This window comes from Cnephaeus nilssonii, assembly GCF_951640355.1.
Source record: "Cnephaeus nilssonii genome assembly, chromosome: 12".
Classification (NCBI taxonomy): Eukaryota; Metazoa; Chordata; class Mammalia; order Chiroptera; family Vespertilionidae; genus Cnephaeus; species Cnephaeus nilssonii.
The window spans coordinates 24900883-24921093 of NC_137083.1; the positions used below are offsets into that span (position 1 = coordinate 24900883).

At 44.1% G+C, this 20211-nt stretch overlaps 1 protein-coding gene across 1 annotated transcript in view; it reads left to right on the top strand.

Annotated features, from left to right (window-relative positions):
• The window catches only part of SLC25A13 (solute carrier family 25 member 13), a 161184-nt gene that overhangs the window by 87991 nt on the left and 52982 nt on the right, over positions 1–20211 (top strand). Inside the window, exons 6-11 of the mRNA XM_079786798.1 lie at positions 2927–3073; positions 4880–5018; positions 5970–6063; positions 6288–6372; positions 9261–9345; positions 9822–9980. Of these exons, the coding sequence (XP_079642924.1) occupies positions 2927–3073; positions 4880–5018; positions 5970–6063; positions 6288–6372; positions 9261–9345; positions 9822–9980 (709 nt within the window). The remainder of the gene's footprint in view (positions 1–2926; positions 3074–4879; positions 5019–5969; positions 6064–6287; positions 6373–9260; positions 9346–9821; positions 9981–20211) is intronic.

Below are 20211 nucleotides of genomic sequence, written 5' to 3' on the forward strand. Positions count from 1 at the left end.
ACAATGAGGTGAATAATGGCATATACCTTGTAGGGTTGCTAGGAGCACTGAGTGAGTTTATTACTATAAAGTGCTTGAGAACAGTGTCCGGCACATAATATATGCTCACTAAATGCTGTATCATGGTGGTTGCAGCGTTTGAAGTAATAGTTTCATTGCTTCACCCAGAAGAAGAAACAGTCACAGCATAAACAGCTGTTCTTCGGAAGGCACCCACATCTGTAGTAAGCTTCTTTTAAGTCGATGGAAACACCTAAATGTTTTCACTCCGGCCCATTATGTCGAGGCCTATGTACGTCTGACTTCTTGTTTTTCGTGGAATTTATAATGTCCCATCTGTAAGAGCTGTCAGAAATGCATTCTTAAGTTGTTCATCATTAGGGTTAAAGGTGCTTTCTTGTTCCACGATTGGGGATCCCTGCCAGTAAACGTTTACTCGCCGAAGCTCAGGCACAGAAATGTGTAGTGACCCCACCCTCAATACAGGTGTACTCGCTGCCCTGCGGGGTGGGCGCCACCCCGCTGTGGTGCTCCTTTCCCACCTGACAGTCTGGACAGGAGGGTCTTAGTGTGCTTTCTGAGGAGGTGCGGTGGCCAGGGGAAGGAATGCTGTTTTTGGTATCATGGCCTGAGGATCCCTAAGACTCTGAGTTATAAACAAGGGGAAACGGCACATAACTGAACACACCTTCTACTACCGCTGAGAGTCATCTTGGCTTAGGATAGCTTTAGCAGTGGGTCTGGATTGTGTGTTCATTTACTTTCAGTTGAATACAGGCAGTCCTCAGGTTACATTGGACTCGATGTACGTCATTTCATGGTTACATCGCCATCTCCCATTTATTTATAAAAAAAAAAAAGTTCCGTCATTTCGACGTATGTACATATGTGCTTTATGTTTTTTATTATTTATTTACCACAAGTAAAGGTCAGGAATTGTTATCTTTAAAATTTTTTTTTTTTACTGTTTCACTTCGTTACTGCTGTGTATGTGTCCATGTGAGTGAGGTAGGTGCTTTTGGAGGTGGGTTCCGACTTACGGACAAGATCGTTGTTACGTTGCCGTAGGAACGGGTCTCCAACATAACCCGAGGACCTACTGTGCATACTGTGGCCATTCTTCTCCACAGGGCATTTAACGGTTGTTTTTTCCCCTCTTAAATTGGAGTCAGTTGTTCAGAGAACCCCTTTTTGTTTCATGGAACATGATTTACTTACTCAATTGGTTTTGTAGTTTTATTCTGATTCTGTTTATTCTCTGGTTTACTGAGTGCCTACTCTACCTAAAGCATTCTGCCTACACCACGACTGGGGTGAACAGGGCATAGAGTCTCTTTTCCCCGGAAAGGTAGGGAGAAAGGCAAGGGCGTAGGGTGGGAAAAGGCAAGTCATACCAGTGACGTTCAAGCAGGGGGCCAGGTGAGCAGTTGCTCTCAGTTCGGAGGCCTAGATACATTGACCTAAGAGGTGGCATCTGAGCTGCGCCTGGAGGAGGTGGTAGGATTTCAGGGACTAGAGAAAAAAGCTGCTGTCAACCCTAGGTGGAAGGAAGAGTGTAGACAAAGGCCTGCGTGTGTGGAAGGTCTGGGGGGCTGGGCGTGGGGTGCTGGAGACAAGGCTGAGAGTAGCTCCTTGGAGGACCTTGAGCACTGTGCCCCGGAGACGGGTCTTCATGACGAAAGGCCATTGAAGGTTTCTGAGGAGGAGATGGAGGTCAGAGCTGAGATTCTGAAAGGCAGCTGTTGATGCATGTGTGCAGGATGGACTGCAGAGGTCAGAGTGCCAGCTGGCAGGTGGACCCATGGTGGAAATCAGGCATGTTCCGGGGAGGGCTGGGAACAGTGGCATCAGGAGTGAAAAGGAGAAGATGCATTTGAGGGAACTTTCAAGGGTTTTGGTAACTGGTTTCCTCTGGGGGAAAGGAAGCTTGAAGAATTAAAATGGACAGATTCCTAGGTTGGGTGACCAGAAAAACAACATGCCAATAATTAAGCTCTGAACATAGGAGAGGGACCAGGTTTGAGGGCTGGGTCGGGGACATATAATAGTGGGTTTCCTGATGTGTAATTTTATGGCTTTTATAAGATACACACATGGATATATTCTCTAAGCAGTAGGAATTCTGGTCCAGCAGACAGGAGCGAGAGATTTGGATCTGGGGCTCAAACCTTCTAAGAACTCTTTGAGGCCTTGGGAGGGAGGCCTTGGCCTTTTCCCATCGCTCCTTAAGTGAGAAACATCTGTCCTCAGGTTTTCTCACCGAGGACAGAGGACCAATGGCTGACATATGCCTCTCATTTAAGGCGTGAATGGAAGGGGCATTGCAAAGATTAGGGTTTCAGAAGAAAGTTTCAGCAAGGACAGGCTAAATCAAAACCGGCAATGCTGCCCTGGCTGATATGGCTCACCTGCTTAACTTGCCCAAACTACCATTAGTGTCAAGGCTGAGGAACCCCGTAGTAGAGGAATCGCATATTTCAGAGGGGAACCGCCCTTTCCAGTATGTTGTTGCGTCATATGTGTATATGACAGGTTTCCACTGAGAATTTTTCTCTCTTTGGAGAGAGGTAATGTCCCTGCAGGTGTCCTTTCTTTGATCTTCTGTGTCACCTAAGCTGGTTTTTGATTGGATCTTTGCGCCTACCAACCTTCATCCCACTTTATTACCTTGGTGTCCTCGGACTCCAGCAGAGCATGGAGGTGATTTGGTTTCTTTGGTGGGAGATGTAAGGTGGAATGCACTTCCAGGACACGCTCACTGGGCCGAGCAATGTTCTGTCTTTGGAAGAAGACAATAGCTTGGGGGAGGGGGGTGCTATTTAACAGGCTGATGGGGCTAGTTAAACCAAGATGTCATCTCTCTTTCTTCACCCAGTTATTTGTAGTAATTGAGAAACGTAAATTATTGTACCTTTTTCGTTTGTAGGAAATACAGTTGGAGCATGCAAAGCAAGCCTTTGTGCAGAGGGACAATGCCAGGACCGGAAAAGTCACAGCCATTGACTTCCGAGACATCATGGTCACCATCCGCCCCCATGTCTTGACACCTTTTGTAGAAGAATGTCTAGTAGCTGTAAGTGTAACTTGCCCTAATGAAGTAATTTATTCTCCCTGGCATGAGCTCAGAAAATAAGGGATTATAAGAACAGCTCTTACATATTATTTAGAGGTTTTTCTACTTAAAACAAACATTTTCTTAATGTGATCGCATACATTACTCAAGTTAAAGACAGAGTATGGTTTGGCTAGTTTTAGTGGGTAAGTTAATTTGTTATTTGGACAAGAATATCTTGAAGAAAGCGTATTAGCTGGCTTTTAAAAAAAGGCAAAACAAATTTATGATTGCATATTAATTTTGTTTTATATTTTGAGGTGTGTCAAATACTCATCTTTGCTTTTATCTATTCTCCAAGGCAAAAACATTTTTTTTTAGCTGTATGCATAGATATATTTGAGAGGTCAGCAGAACACAAACTCTGAATCTTATATTTACTTGGTCGGTCATTCAGCAGTGGCTCCTGATGGGCAGAGCCCTGCTGGCCTGTGTCACAGAGTTTCCTCCTAGGGGAGATCCAGCCACTCTGCTAACACCTGGCTCCTGCGGTGTCCTGGGACATTCTGTGGTGGCAGCTTCCAAGTCTTGGTCATGGAGCATAAGAATCACCACGGATAGTTATAAAAAATACCAATTCTAAGGTTCTTCCCAGATCTAGTTCACCATCTACAGGTGGTGAGACCCTAGAACCTAATTCTGAAGCTTCCCAGATAATTCTGATGGTCACGCAGATTTGGGAACCCTTATGCAATGCTACCTACCGCTCTGTTCATCCCAGGGAGAAGGTATTTTGGGTGTTTTCACCATCCTGTGGGTTTCTCACAATGTTTCCCACAGGCGGGAGCTTAGGCTAGCTTTTCATTTTTCCTTTTCTTTTCCTGGTGCCTCTTTTTGGAAATGTGGCATTCTGACAAGGCCCTTTCCGCTCTGGCACTGTGTTAATCTAGCTCCTTTTCTTGCCCCCCACCCCTCCCCTACTCCATCCTAAACTCCCATGTCAGCTATTCGAAATGATTACTCAGTGGAGATTTATGTGGTTGTTACATTATAAAGAAGTGCTTTCCTAATAAAAATATTTTGCCTTGTTAGGGAAGGCTAGAATGTGAAACCCCCAAACAAGTTCCATTCATAATGGCACAGGCTGTCTGTTTCCCTTGTCCCCGGTGAAGAAATATGGGTTCTTACAAATTTTGACTATCAGAATTCTGACCAGTCTTAACCCTCCATCAAAGCATATGACATCTCATAATTTTACCGTAATACGCCTGTTTGCTAGAAACCCTACCACTGTAAAGTCTGTACATAAATGATTATTTATTGCTAGTTAAAAGTAACATGACAAATCATGATATTAATGTCAGATTGACCACTTTTCATATCATGTTTGTATTGGCATAATATAGTTTTGCATGTATAAGCACACACATGTGTGTAAGATGGTTTTGCATGTCTAAGCCTTTAAGAATTGCTCATTAGATGAAATAAACAAACTTATAAAACATTTCCAATGGAAATTCGAACTCTGTAAATTACTACTGGTCCTGTTGTTATAGCCCTACACATGTATTTATTTAGTTTTCTAGGACTATGTGTGGAGAGTACAAGTTCTGGTCATGATTAGTTGCAGTTACTTCTAAAAATCATTTATAGCTTTTTTTTTTTTTTTAATGTAAAAGAAAAATACTTATGGCTCTTTCTTCTTACACATGTATTCCTGATCACTTCCAAAACTGGTGTTTGCTGTTTGTACTTTTGAATCTTCTTCGTTCTACAAATACTTTATTTGTCTTTATTCTCCTCTCTGTTATTTTCAACTTATTCGAGGCTGCTGGAGGTACCACGTCCCATCAGGTCAGTTTCTCCTATTTTAATGGATTTAATTCACTCCTTAACAACATGGAACTCATTAGAAAGATCTACAGCACTCTGGCCGGCAACAGGAAAGACGTGGAGGTGACTAAGGGTGAGTGAGAATAAATCTGAACTCTTGCCTGCAAGTATCTTGGTGTATCATTATTATTAGAGTGAAGAAGGCAACAAGAAGTTTTGTAGTTTTTTAAATCTCATTATCTTTTATCTTATTTCATATTAGCCCTATGGTATATGTGTGTTCTCCATCCTTTGATTAGACAGAAGCAAACAAAACAATCTTTAGCAAGTTGTGTGTGTGTTTTTTTAAACATATTTTTATTGATTTCCGAAAGGAAGGAAATAGGGAGAGATAGAAAGATATGAGAGAGAATCCTTGATGGGCTGCCTCCTGCACGCCCTCTACTGGGGATCAAGCGCACAACCCAGGCATGTGCCCTGACCAGGAATCCTATAGTGACCTCCTGATTCATAGGTCTACTCTCACCCACTGAGCCACACTGGCTGGGCTTCAGCAAGTTTTAAATAAGCCAAAGACAGTCTTTGAGTGAGGGAACTGTGTAAAGTTTCTTAAATGTTTTCAAATCTTGCAATAAACTTACACTGGTAGCAGTGCAAATTGATCTACAGTCTTACAACAAGATACCAGCATTTTCATGGGATTTTTTTAAAAAAAAACACACACATAATTTGCTTAGGAATTCCACAGCCTCATTGATATAACCTCTTGGGACCTATGCATATGACGTTTCATAGTTGCTTCCTCGTTTTCCCTGACCTGCAGTTTGGAAAACATCCTTGTCGTTTATTCAGAGTCGTCCGATGACACCAGACTTTAAAGTCAATGTTAGAGACAGTCCTGGGCACCCTCTTCCCAAACAAATGGGAGCACTGTCGAAGTGCTTACCCTATTTGGATTGACTTGAATTCTGCCACTAACGATAATAAAGTTTTGTGATGTTCCCTCAGTCCAGTGCCTTGAGTGAGTGCTGCGAGTAGTGGCTACTCTTTGAATCTTTCCCTTTTTAACTCTTTTTCCATACAGAGGAGTTTGTTCTGGCAGCTCAGAAATTTGGTCAGGTTACACCCATGGAAGTTGACATCTTGTTTCAGTTAGCAGATTTATATGAGCCACGGGGGTAAGTCGGCCCTTTTTTTTTTTTTTTTAATTAGCTTAATAAAACGAGGTTAGGAGGCGGGGGTAGGAGGAGGGCAGCATACTGGGAGAAAAATAAGCCAAATTAAAGATGACTCTGAAATATGGGAAACGAAAAAGGAGATGTTTTAAAGTTCTGTAATGTCCATCATTTAAATCAACTTGTGTTTTGTTGTTGCTTGTTCTTGTTTATTTTCCTCCTTCCAGACGTATGACCTTAGCAGACATTGAGCGAATCGCTCCCCTGGAGGAGGGAACTCTGCCCTTCAACTTGGCCGAGGCCCAGAGGCAGGTGGGCAAAAAAAAAAAAAAGCAAACGTGCTTCCTGGTATTTCTTTGGTAGAGGACCCCGACACCCCTTTTCCTGTGCAGTTGCCTTTCTGACGCTGGTGTCTGACCTACCATTTTTCCATGTTGCGCCCCAAATCCAGACACTTTCTAGAGGCTGAAAAGAAAAATGACTTGGGGATGTTCTGATTAGAAGCTAGTGGGCATTTTTGCTTGCTTTTGCCCCCCGAAAGGTGAGGTGATTTCCTTAACTGCATGGGAAACCTAACCCTCCAGAAACAGGCGGAAGATCCTTTCCTCTTCCCTAAGTCTCAGTTGTGAGACATGGGGCAGGAGTCCTGTTCTGGGGTCGCCGTCCCAGCACAGCGGCCTGTCGCTAAGTGAGAGTCCCCTCTGCTCTGCAGAGAGGTTCTTCGTCAGTGCGTTGCCGTCGGCCATGCCTTCCGTTTTTCCGAGTATCAGAAGGAGATAATTTTGTTTAGTCTGGAGTCATAGTTTGAAGGCTTTTAGACCTCTTTTTTCTATGAAAGGATTCATAAGTTATGTGGAAACAATTTGAGGAATGCTACATTTTATTTTATGGTTAACAGAAACCAATCTCTTGCAGGGGTGGGAGTCAGAAACTGAAGACCTGGGGACCTCCTCATGTAACTCCTGCTCGCCTCTCAGTAGATCGGGATTAGAGAATCAAAGCCTTCACGGGGTGGTTGCCCTTCCATGATGTTTGTAAAATAAATCCACTCACAGACGAGCGGCGTTTTAGAAAAAGAGATCCTTTAAGGCAAAGCCATCTCTGAATCCTGTGAGACTTAACAGTTTTTGGCTGGGAGCTCTGGGTCTGTGCAGAGACGCCAGTTTGACCACAATGGGTTGATGCGGGCTACATTTTTAGGACTGGCAGGCCTCGAGCCAGGACCCCCTCCTTTCAGCTCCTTCCCACCCCAGTGCAGTGGCGAGTCTTGTGTGCATCGTGTAACTCAGAGTGGTGGGTGTGTGCTCAGTAAATCCTCACGGGGCACCTCTGGGAAACCAGCTGGCTGCTGTTAAAAGAGGAAGCCGATTTCCCCGAGTGCAGGACAGAGAACTGGATAATCTGTGCAGAAATGGAAGCAACCTTGCCCTCTTCTCCCTCTGATTTTTAAACACTGCTGACCAGTGTCTCTGCTACTAGTTGTTGTAGAAATTTGGGGATTAAGAAGTAGGACTTTTATTTATTTGTTTGTTTGTTTAAATATATTTCTATTGATTTCAGAGAGGAAGGCAGAGGGAGAGATGGAAACATCAATGATGAGAGCGAGTCATTGACCGGCTGCCTCTTACACTCTCCCTACTGGGGATTGAGCCCACAACCCGGGCATGTGCCCAGACCAGGAATTGAATCATGACCTCCTGGTTCATAGGTCGACACTCAACCACTGAGCCATGCCGGCCGGGCAGGACTTTTATTTTTTATATAATTTTTAGATTCCCTCCTGTTCTCCATTTGACAGCACTTTCCCACCCGCTTTCCTCTGCAGCTTTTGAGAGTTTGCGATGGGTGCTTATTGATACTGGCCATGAGTGGGTTTGAGGGGGTTGATGAGCTTTTTACAGTGGGAGATGGCTGGCTGCTGCTGAGAGGTTCAGAGCAATTCACGAGGGCCTTGCCTGGAATATTCTTTACTCTGAGCCCCATTGGGCCTGACCACATTGATAGAGGTCGTCCACCTGGTGGTAGGCTCCGTGCTAACATTCATCCTCGACACAGGCATGCAGGAGGAGGAATCTTGCTTGTCTCATTCATGACCATGCTGCACTTCTAGCTTCAGAAAAGTTAAATATAAGTCTGGGGTTTCATTTATTTAATATTTTAAATGAAGAGTTAGTGATAGTGGTAGATTCTTCCCACCCTATTATTTTCAGAATATGTTCACTTGTTATTTTGATACCAGAACTTTGCTAAGTATTGCACATTTTTTGTCTTTTTTTTAAATTAAAGTACAGTTGGCTTACAGTATTGTGTTAGTTTCAGGTGTACAACATAGTGATTTGACATGTGTATATCTTACAATGTGCTCACCACTCTCAGGCTGGTAACCTGTCACCGTGCAGAGTTACCGATCATTATTGACAATATTCACCTGCACCTTTTTACCTGTGTCTCTCCACCCTCTCCCTTCTGTTTGTTTTTTTGTTTCTGAGTCTGTTTTTGTTCTGTTCTATTTGTTCATTCTCATGGCATATTTGTATCCATGTGACTAAAACAATACCTTGCTTATAGCTGCATCTGTCAAAATGAAGTTACTATTGATGTTCGTCTGTACAGGGATAGAGTTGGAAATACCCCATACAATTTGCAGAAGAAATGTTTTGTGTTCATAAAGATGCATATTTCTATGTAAAGTTATTTTCAGTGAATTGACTTTGAAAGATATTGCAAATTACCTCATTGTATTAGAATTGTGTTACTTTGATAGTGACTAAAATTCATTGGGTTGATGGCTGGGGTTGGTCATTATTTTTGTGGCTCACCAATTTTAATTATTGTGGCTTTTGAAAAACCAAATTTTATCAAATGTTTTTATTCATTCAACAGGTATTTAGTAAGCACTAACTGTATGCCACCCTCCTTTGACAACTGTATACATGTAAGGAGGCAACTGATCAATGTCTCTCTAGATTCTTCTCTCTAAAAATTAATAAAAAACATATCCTCAGGTGAGGATTTAAAAGTTTAAAAAAGAGAAAAACACCACTTACTGAACCTAACCCATTTCCTCTTTGACATTTCAGTTGTATCATGAATTTAGAAACTAGTAGGTAACTTAAAAAAGTAATATGTGCTCGTTTATACTTTGTCTTTTCTTCTGTCTCCTTCTTTTCCACTCTCCATTTCCCATGCATGCAAAGCAGAAGGCCCCGGTCGATTCGTCTCGCCCAGTTCTCCAACAAGTCGCAGAATCAGCCTACAGGTTTGGTCTGGGTTCTATTGCTGGAGGTAAGTCATAATGAGTTCACATTTTTCATGTTTATTATTCCTCTTATTTTTTTCTCTGGCTTTCCAACTTGAAATATTAAAAACAAACACCCTCTAGTCTGTCCCTAAGCAACTTGTCAGTCTGGACCTGTGAAATGGGACAAGAGCAAAGGGAATTGTCCCCCTATCTGCACCTGATTAGGGACTTAGAAGTGGCTTTTTTCTCTTATTTATCTGCAGATAGGCTTTCTAGAGGCAGATATTTAACAGTGCAGTTAGATGGTAGGGATGTGCTTCTTGAAAACAGACGCTTCTTAGCCTTTCATTCACTCGAATGAAAATCCATAATTGTTCAGGGTAATCGTTAGTACAGTTTTAAAATCTGTTCCTGCAAAATTACCTTTTTTCTTTGGTCAGTCTTCCCTTTGACTTTGCCTCCCCTTTTCCTCGGACAGACCTTCATTCCTTCTGAAATGTTGGTATTATTTGATTTTTAGCTGTGGGAGCCACTGCCGTGTATCCCATCGATCTTGTCAAAACTCGAATGCAGAACCAGCGATCAACTGGCTCTTTTGTGGGAGAACTTATGTATAAAAACAGCTTTGACTGTTTCAAGAAAGTGCTACGCTACGAAGGCTTCTTTGGACTGTATAGAGGTTAGTGCCGTGTGCTAAATTCATGCAAGGTGAAGTAATAGCCAGAGGTTTGGTTTTCCATCTGAGTGCCTGAAATGTGTTAGAGAGGCTGTGTTGAAATGGAAATGCAGCACATTCTCCATTATCCATGCTAATGGGGGTGGGCCAGAGGCATCTGGGGCATGGCTAATGCAAACAGCCCATAATCTGAAAGCTAGTTGTATTGCTTGCAATATGTTTTATTTCTTAAAATAATTATGTTTACAAACATCTTCAGTGAGTTTTTAAAAGGCTCGTAGTTTGTGTCCTTGAAATAACTCCACTCACCAGATCAGAGGGAAAGGCATCCTGGAGACAGGACAGAGCCTACTGGGATTAATGAGTCTCCTTGAATACGCGCAGGAAGTCCATCAGGCGGGAACCAAGGCTCAGCGGAGCTCTCTTTTCCTGCCTCTCTCCGAGTTCAAGTTGCTCCTTCCCTGCCTCTACCTCTGTACCCAGTGGAGTTGATTCACACGCTAGCCAGGTAGTCCTTCTGGACCCAGCTGCTCCTTTAATCACCTCAGGTTCATTAAGCAGTGAGAACAGCAGTAAAAAGTATGCCATCACTCACAGAAAGAATCCCACAGTCCCTGACGGCTTTTCCATGGGCCTTGCCTGCTTTCCAACCTCTCTCCCTTTGTGATGGCCATCTACAGAGAAAAGTAGCAAGAGTATTTGTGTCAGCTAGAGTACGGTTTCGCAAGGCAGTTCAGGCTGAGCCGCTCTGCCGTTTGGTAACTGCAAAGCCGGCGGGGTCTTCCCTCCTCTCCCTAACCCCCGCTTGCTCTAGAAGAAGGAAATAGTATTTAGTGCCCTGCAGAGACAGGCCTTGAAACTGGCAGCCAGGTAAGCCTGTGCCTCTGTGCCTCTTCTGCCATCTGCTGACTCCAGTCTTCCTCTTAAGCACCCAACTATTAAAAAAAGAAAAGGAAAATTAAAAGACCTCTCATGAAGTCTCTCACCTTAGCAACTAGGAGGCTTCAAACTGCAGAGGAGTTCCATTTTACAGGTTCTGTTGTGTCGTGGGTAACCCCCTTCAAAGGCCCTTGGATCTTTCCTTTGCCCTCTTCCCTTCACCCCTGCCCCTTCTGACAATCGGGAAGGTCTTTGACCCCAGGTGATTGATGAGGACCCTTGCAGGGTCACTGCCTTCCATTTGAAATACTTTTCCCTCCTGGTGACAACAAACCCGGCAAATGAAACGTCTCCCAAGTAGTGCAAGGTTAATGTCAGAGCTCCTGCTTCACAGCGATTCAGGCAAAGGCGGCCAGCTTCCCTGGTCACCTGGGTTAGTTTCCGTCAGGGGCCTTGCACCTCCGGTTGGGCAGACGTTGGAGCCTTGGCGTTGCTTCACAAACTCCTTCTGTGAGCTTTCCTCGGTCTTGGGGGAATGTCAAGGGTGTCTTTAGGATGCTGAGAAACACTGGCGTCCTCCTGGGTGTCCTTCATGTCCTTGTGTTGACCTGGTTTGTTTTTAAATCTGTTTCCAGCTCTTAGACTATGCCTGGCAGGTCTTGATTCTTGGTTGCATCTGCATTTCTTTCTTTGACCTGTCCTCTTGACCCCGTGGACCGAGCAGCCTGAAGCATACCTGAGTGCTGAGCCACGTGGGGGCCATCCCACAAATGCCTTGCTGTTGGAGCTGTTACGTGTGAGAGACAGGGAAGGGGGAGCGAGCAGTCTATTCGATAGAGATGGAGGCTCATTCTGAAACCCTGTCCCTGGTTTAGAAATAGCCATTTATCTAACCGGTTTGGGGTGCCAGGACCCTGAGGGGTTCTCTGTCAGAAGATGATAAGCAGAGTGTGAATATAAGGAGATTAGTTCTGGAAGTTACCTATGTTCATTTCTCCCTGATTTCTTTTTTTTTTTTTTTTCTAATAGATGATTTTAAAACAAAAGATTTACTATAAAACTTTGTTTAGCTCTGTTCTATTACTGGGATCTTAAAAGCGAAGAGATGATTGACAGTTCAGGTTTAACACAGTGATTTACAATCTTGCTTCATAAATTACTTATTGCTATTGATTGGTTGGGGACCAATTCCCTTTAGTGCCTTGCACATGATCTTAATTAATAATTGTATATAACTGCATATGTGGAAATGCTTATCATTTGGGCAAGAGTAAGATTTGATGAAAATGGGAAACCATCATTGCTAGCAAAAAAGAATAATAAAAACAAAAAAGACCTGAAGTATTTCTGAGAATCAGTATTCTAACCTTTGTGTATAAAGTCAGGCTATAAAACACCCTACATGTGATTCTTTGACTATAAATCTCTCATTAAGTGTAATTTTATTGTTTTAAAATGCTATTATTCCCGGGGAAAACTGTTAAGTTTCAGTTTTGAGAATTTAAAATTGCTGCTGTTAACGCTTCACCTAGCAGTATTTGAGAAGGTGTCAGAGTACATCTCTAATTAATAAACATGTTTCGAAATATTGAGCATATTTTTTCCTGTTCTGGAATTTTGCTTAACCTGTAATTTTCTGTATCAAGACATATATAATTGCTAATATTTTCTGAATAGTATAATTTGGGAATGTTGCATAAGTAAGGTCCCTTCCCTATTTTAACATTTTCTTTATTTATATTTGGGAGGAAAGTTGGCAGTTGGCTCTGGAAGAAGGTGTCTGCTGCGTGTATTCTTATTATAAGGTTAATAAGGATCTCCCTCCCTCTTTTTTCTTCTAAAAAGAATACAGATTTATAACGGGAAGCTGTGTTTGTATTTAGGAGTAAGTCCTCGTGAAACTACGAGAGTGTGGGTTATTTTTAAAGAACTTTTTCAGCACTCCACAAGTTGTTGTTCTCTTTCCTTCTCTGGCGGTGGCCAGCATCTGTCTGCACACAGTCCTGGAAGCTCCCCCGTCATAATTAGGAAGCACGTTTGAATCACTGCCCCTTCGTCCAAAGGAGACAGATAACATAGCATGCGACTGTTAGCAGTTGTCCTCAGTGGACACCGAGTCCTGTGCCTCAGTGCCCCATGCGATTTTAGTATTGTGGTTGGTTAGGTCTTATTCTTCATATCTCTGTACTTCTTGGTCTCTGGAAGTCTCTTATTTGGGTGGGGCTAAGTTTTGGTTATTAGAAAAAGATCCCCTTAGAAGTCCTATGAGACTGACTCTGCAAACCTTCTCTACAACACAGACTACTCAAAGGGATTGTTTTTCCTAGTTTTTTCTATAATTTTTGAAAACCAGGCCCCCAGGCTAAGTCTCTCTGTATGAAGGGAAACAACACCTGAGATAATCCAGAGCTCTCTGAAGTCACTTGTGAAAGTCTTTCTCTGTTTCCTCCCCAGTCTTCCAAGTGATTAAACACACTCAGGTGTTTAAAATCCTTAATGAATTACCTGACAGCTCATTTGGTTTGAATGAATCGCATGATCAAGTGAGTCAGTTATTGGCCTGCTCTAGACTTGGCATATTAAAGAAAAACAATTGATTGGGTAATCATCCATAATGAAATGCTCTTCACGTTCCAGGAATAGCTAATTTCTGCCTTGAAGCTTTGCTACGCTCTCCTCCCTTCAGTGCTTTAGGTAACGGGATGAGTAGCCTGAGAAATTGGAAAATGTTTTGGGGCGGATCTTAGGGAGAAAGATGGATTCAAGAGAAATCAGGATCCATGAGAAATACTTTTGAAAGGAAGGTTTTGATTTTTGTTTCTGTTGGAGGGAGAAGCCATAAAGAAAATCTGTCAGAAAGAAAAATTAGATCATTTTATGAGTTAAACTTAATTTGGACCACTACATTATCTTTGAGATAATTGGCTATATATATATATATATATATATATTATTATTATTATTATTAATAAGCCCATTGATCCAGGCGTGCAATGTTTCCAATGTGTCTATTTCAGGTTGTGTGTGTGGTGCAAATGCAGTCATCTTCCATCCTGGAATGTTCTCAAGGTGACATCTAGAGGATATTGTGGTGATATCTCAGGAAGTTATTGATATGTGTGCATTCTAGAAGGAAGTTTTGTCAGACAGCTATTTTCTGCCAAGTCTCTTCTTGTGGTTAATGGTTCTATTGAAGGGAATATCCAAATTGTATGATCCACAGTGAGATCTCTTCTTGCATAATTCTTGTGGATAGAAATAATTTTAAAAACTCCAGCACCAACAGAAAAAGATAGGAACTCCTACAACTCTGTTTTGCATAACTTAGGAACCCATACATCTTGGAACCAATCATCGTGAATTTGTGAACTGTACTGGCTCGTGGATGCCCACGCATGCCCACCAAAGCTTCTAATGAGTGCAGAATGATTGGCTTGCGTTTCGTCTTCTTGGTCAGTTTCTGCACATTTTGAGGGTATCAAACTGTGACAAGATCAAAAGGCAGATATTTGGTCATAGGAGACCAAGCAGAAATGAACAAAAGACTTAGGCAGTCCCTGAGCTGGGTCATCATATCTCCAGAAATCTACCTACAGCGAGCCAGCTGAAGTGAGCACAGGGCATTAAGTAGGAGAATAAGGTAACGCTAACTCAAACTAGGGCGGGACAGAGCGTTGTCTGAGGCTTGAGAAGGCTAGATGAGCTTAGAAAACTGGGAAAGGTGACAAAAAGATGAAACTAGACGTAGCCTGGAGATTAATGACCGAATTAGTTCCAGGCCTCAAGAATGACCATTTATGAGTTCATTCTAACTAGCTACTGTCAGTTGCTGAGACCAAAATAAGGGAAATAGATTAAACCTCAGCACCAAGAAAATAGCTTAGGTAGAAGAAAACATAACCAGGACTTTGAAAGTAGCATAGACCAGGATCTTTGCTTCTAGAAGGCCCCCAAACAGAAGAGGAGTGAAGAGAACTCAGTTTTTCCTAGACCATAATCATGCTCTGACACTCCCAAAGGCATCCTGAGCCAGAGGTAAGATAACAGGTGGTTCCTGCCCTGTTGAGTAAAACATTTAACCCAGATAAAGGAGCATTTAAATCCTAGTATCTGCAGCGTGCCTCCCCTCCCTCTTTTCCCCAGCCCCAGTGTAGTCACCTTGGGGTGGGACCCTGGATTGCAGCAAGCTCTGTGAAAGGGGTAGTGTCCTTGGGAGGGTGGCAGTGCCTCATGCCTAGAGGCAATATGAGTCAGAAGCCAACAGACACATGGGAGGAGGCGGAGGGAGGAAGGAATGCGTGAGCAAGTGAAGAGAGAAGGCCATGGAAATCGGAGCAGGAATAAAGGCCGTGAGGCGGGGCGCACCGGGTGCTGAGAGCTCCCGAAGGAAGGTTAATCTATTGTTGACAGCCAGGCGGGCTCTCTGGGAGGACGGGGCAAGTGGAGTGGCCGCAGTGGTGAGGTCAGGAGGGTAAGAATGTAACATCGGAGGGGTTGCCTCCGGGGTGAAACTGGATAACACAAAAAAAGTGGTGGATGTGGCTTTAGCTACAGGAATCGGGGTATCTCACGCTTTAATTTCCCCTGCCAAAGTCTACTTGTCTCTGCCCGGAATGCCTTCTTCCCCCTTTTTGCTGCTTTGAGCTACCTTTCTTGGGGCTGGGCTGGCCACTCCTGAACTTGCTTTTGTCTAAGACAGAAACGCGGCCTTAGTTAGGGGGTTCCTTCCTTGCCCTGCTGCTCCATACCTGTGCTCCTGCTTGTCTTGTTCAGCGTGCCCTTTTGGGACACTTACTACACTGGTTCCAGCGGTCCGTGCGCCAGCCATCACCCTGGCCCTGACCGGCTGCTTTCCCTGAGCCTCGTGCCCAGTGGGTTCCCTGACTCTCACCTGGGCAGCAGGTCAGCAGGTCAGCTTGGCACTGCCATTCAGTGTCTTCAGTGTCTTAAAGAGCCTTATGTTGAGAACCTGGAGAGAGTGAAGGAGGCATGATGTGGAGGCCCACACAGAGCCACCATCCTTATGTGAAAGGACCTAACTGTGCAGGGTGCCGGCCCCCTGGGAGTCAGGCCCGGAGAGCTGTCTGGGCTGGAAGAAATGCCTTCATGGAGCAGAGAAGGGAGTTGGAGCAGTAAGTCCACTAGAGTGAACAGGGAAGAGCTGCGTGTTAGGGGGATAGAACCCTGGCGTGAGCGCAGTGGTGGACCTGGATTCACTGTGAGTGCCACTGCCTCGTCACCAGATAGTCAGTGATGTGGGACAAGCTGCTTCGCCTCTCTAGATTCTAGTTTCCATGAAGGAAGAGGAGAGTGATGATGATGGTGATGTTGATGAGCATAAACATAAACAACAATAAAAACCCCCACTCTGTGATACTTGCTATGTACTTGGCACTGTTCTGGGGGCTTCATTTCATCTCTACCCCATGAAGACGGTTCTGCGTCTATCCCCTTGTACAGATGGGGGAACTAAGGCACAGAGAGACTGGGTCACTTGCCCACAGTTGCACAGCTAATAAAGAACAGCGTCAGAAGCCAAGCCCAGCAGCCTGGCTGCAGACTCCGTGCTCTTCTGCCATTCAGTAGAAATTACGTTGTAAAAACGTCGCTTAGCCTCAGAGGTGGAGAGATGCTTAGATTCTTAACGAAAACATTTTTTTTTTTTTGTAGCTTAAGAACGTAGTTGAAGGTGTGCCCTATGTGTGCTGCTTCCTTATCTTTGCCCAAAGTACGCAGGGCCACTAGATGCTGTGAGACCAGATGTGCCCTCGCTGCCCAGGGACAGCTCCTCTTAGGATGGGCCTGATGCCATGGCAACAGCATCATACAGAGGCCTCTCCACGTACGGTGGGGTTACATCCTGATAAACACATCGTAAATTGAAAATATCGTAAGTCAAAAATGCATTTAATGCACCTAACCTCCCAAACATCGCAGCCGGGCCCAGCGGTTTCTGCTGAACGTGTATCACTTTCTCAGCACCGTCCAGTCGCAAGTCTGAAGTCAAGGGCCCTCTGTCCTCCTTACCTGATTCTGGACTGTGACCGTTATTCAGGGTACATCGCCCCTTGTAAGCAAGAAGAGAGTCAGGGATATACCTTGATCAGATAGGCAGAGAGAAGCATCCCATTTTTAAATACCTGATTTAGGTTGTGAACAGTGTCTGGCTCTTTATATACATTTACTCGTATGCTTGTCATAATAAACTAGGGAGCTGTAAATAGTATCCTTGGTTTACCATTGAGTACCCTAGAGTTCCAAGAACAACATCCCCAAGGTCACTCAGCACGAAGGAGGTGCAGGCCGAGGCTTGCAGCCCAGATCCGGCTTCCCGCAGAGCCCTTGGTCCAAGCCATTCATTTTGGTAAAAGTGATTAAAAAGAAATGGTTTTAATTAGGCCAGCTTTGTTAATAAGTGTTTTTTTTTCATAGTATCTCCCAACTCTGAGACTGTAAACCTTTTTCTAAACAGGTTTTAAGTGATAGCATAGTAGCCCTCTGACCCAGTACACTGCTACTTTTGAGGGTGCTGTATGAAGCAAAGTTGGGGGTTCCTGATGTGGGCTTCGTCCCCACACCTCCAGCTCAGTTCTCATTGAGTTGCACCAAGGACTGGAATCAAGGGGATAGTGTGATTTATACCTCAGCCCCATGAAATTTGAAGACCAAATGCTGTATTAATATTGTACCCTGTAAATCTTTTCTCGCATTAGCAGCCTTCTGGTAAAGTTTGCCAAGGAAGCATTGCCATGTGTGCTGATGGAGCTGAACTAAAATGAGAAGATTAGAAAACTAACCACACTAATAAATTTCATTTGAGGCCGTTGGAAAACAGACTGCTGTTTTGACAAGTTAGAAACAACACACACATCCATTCTCTGTTTCTAATGGTTAAAATGAATTTCCAGAATCCAACAGAAACGTCTTATGTTAGAAGCCTAATTTTTCTGCGGAGTCACCCAGATGTCAAACCTAGATGTGCTTTAGGCTTCAGTGTGATTGCGTTGAAGCGCCTGAACGAGACCGGCTGTTTTAGGATTACAGAGCCACGTTCCCCTCCTCCCTCTGCAGTCAAGGAACCAGGAGGGTTATTGAAACCCCCACCTCTGTGACTTTTCATTGTCCCACAGATCACGGCCCCTCCCAAAGGGCATTGACCCACCATGAATGGTGCCAAGGCCACATCTGTAGTGCCACTTAGATTGTCGTCCACAGCCACCTTTGTTTCCCTACCGAGGCAGGGGACTCCCCATAAGAATGGTACTTATCCAGTAACCCCCCGCGTACCAACATCTGGCCCAGGTCTTAGGACTGGATTTGTACTTTGGTTTTATTCTTACTGAGTGGACGTTATTCAATTAACATGGTGAAACTGGGGGCCTTTGATTACTTTAACTTCCTAATTACTCTCCCGGCCCTTCACCTGCCTCTAGAACTTTTTACTGATATTCACTCTCGGCTTTAAAAAGAATTTGGTTCAAGCTCCTTCACATGGCCTAGGAGAGAAGCAGTGCAGTGGACCACGTAGGAGCCCCCCGGCAGCCGGACCACCTGGTTGAGCCCCGACCCCCACCTGACAGCTGAGTGACCTTAGGCAGGCTCCTTGAGGTCTGCCTCAGTTTCTTCATCTGTCGGTGGGGGCAAAAAATAACATGCACTGATTTATTGGTGTTGACTTCCTGTTGAGTGGATTGAATGGGTTGATTCACATGAAGCACAGAGAGTAGTGCCAGGTGTGTGGTAAGTGCCCCCAAATCCTGCCTGTTGTCATTATCTCTGCTACTGTCGTTTATTGCCAGGTCTGTGACCTAACCATAGCCTCCGGTCATCTTGCCCCAGCCCTGAATGTGCCATGACCTTGAGATTTTTGCACGTACTCTTCCCTCTGCCTGGACCACCCTGCCCTCTGTTCTAGTCATATCTCTTTTCCACAGTGAGTCTCTGCTTATCCGTACAGATCCAGGTCAAGTGTCTCCTTTCTGATGCGTTTCTCCCTGCTGCAGGCAGGACAAGTGATTCTCTGCTGTGTTCCCATCGCCCTGGGCTGTCCCTGGGCTCTGAACTTACCACTCTGTCCCCTTTCTGGCACTCAGGGACACCTAGGTTTCCCTTGTCTTCCAAACTGAGAATTTTTCCAGGGGGTTGCAGGGTTCGCACCGTGTTCATCGCACGCTGCCAAGCACGCAGAAGGCATTTGGTAAATGTTTGCTGAACAAATAAATACACGGTTTTCTTTTTTGTTTTGTTTTGTGTGTGTGTGTGTGTGTGTTTGCTGTTCACAGTGCATTACTAAATTTATAGCGAGAAAGACAAGTCTCAATAGCTTAAAAGGCTGCCTGAAGTGATTGTATCTAACAAAGTGTAGTCATTTGGCTCTGTGGGCTGGTTTTTAATAGCATTTAAAAAGACTGTCACAGGGTAGTTACAGAGACAAGAGATCATCATTTAAATCACAGTGCTTTCAACCCATCCATGGTGTTGGTCTACAATTTAATGATGAGGAAAATACATCTAGCAAGTAAATATTTAACTAAACATTTGGGCACTTGACTTGAATGCGGAGAGCAACACGGCAGTTGTAAACGTTAAGATGTAGTTTAACCAACTTATCCCCGCATTTTACTGGTAGAAATTAATGTTCTTTCACAAAGCAATAATAAGGCTTTCTTATCATATTACAGATATCATATCATCTCATATTATGTGGTATAAGAAAAATGCTATAAGTGAGCGAAGTTTAGGAGAGAATGCTCACTTTGAATAAGAGCCCTGGCTCTGCCCAGGTGGTTTCATAGTCACGTTTTCTGAGCTGCTTTGGTTCACTCCACCAGCCCACTTGCTTCTTGTACTCGTGGTTTCTCCTTCCTCGTGGCATTGGCACAGACACGGCTTCAACCTCTGAGGACGCCGTCCCACTCTCGGGAGGAGGCTCCTGACTGGCTGGCATCACTTTTGGAACCAGGGCATAGGGCCCAGGTCGCCAAAATCATTGGCCGCACGTCTTTTAAGAGTCTTCCCCAAGTTCAGTCAGCTTGGCCCTAGGGATGAAACAAGCTCAAAATAGGGCTGCCTAGAGAACACGTCACAAACCCCAGTGTCTGCAGGATGCAGGCAGGTTGTGTGATTGAACAGATGAGTCTGGGTGTGAGAGGCACAGGCCAGAGGCAAGTGTGGTCTACAAGCATCGATTCTTGAGAATGAGGGCTTAGGTTTGAATCCCAGTCTGTTTGTCAGCTGGATAATTCAGACCAAATTACTTAATCTCAGTATGCCCCAGTTTCCTGTCTGTAGGGCAGTTATAAGAATTAAATGAGTTCGCAAAGTGCTTAAAATGGTACCCAGCACATCATAAACA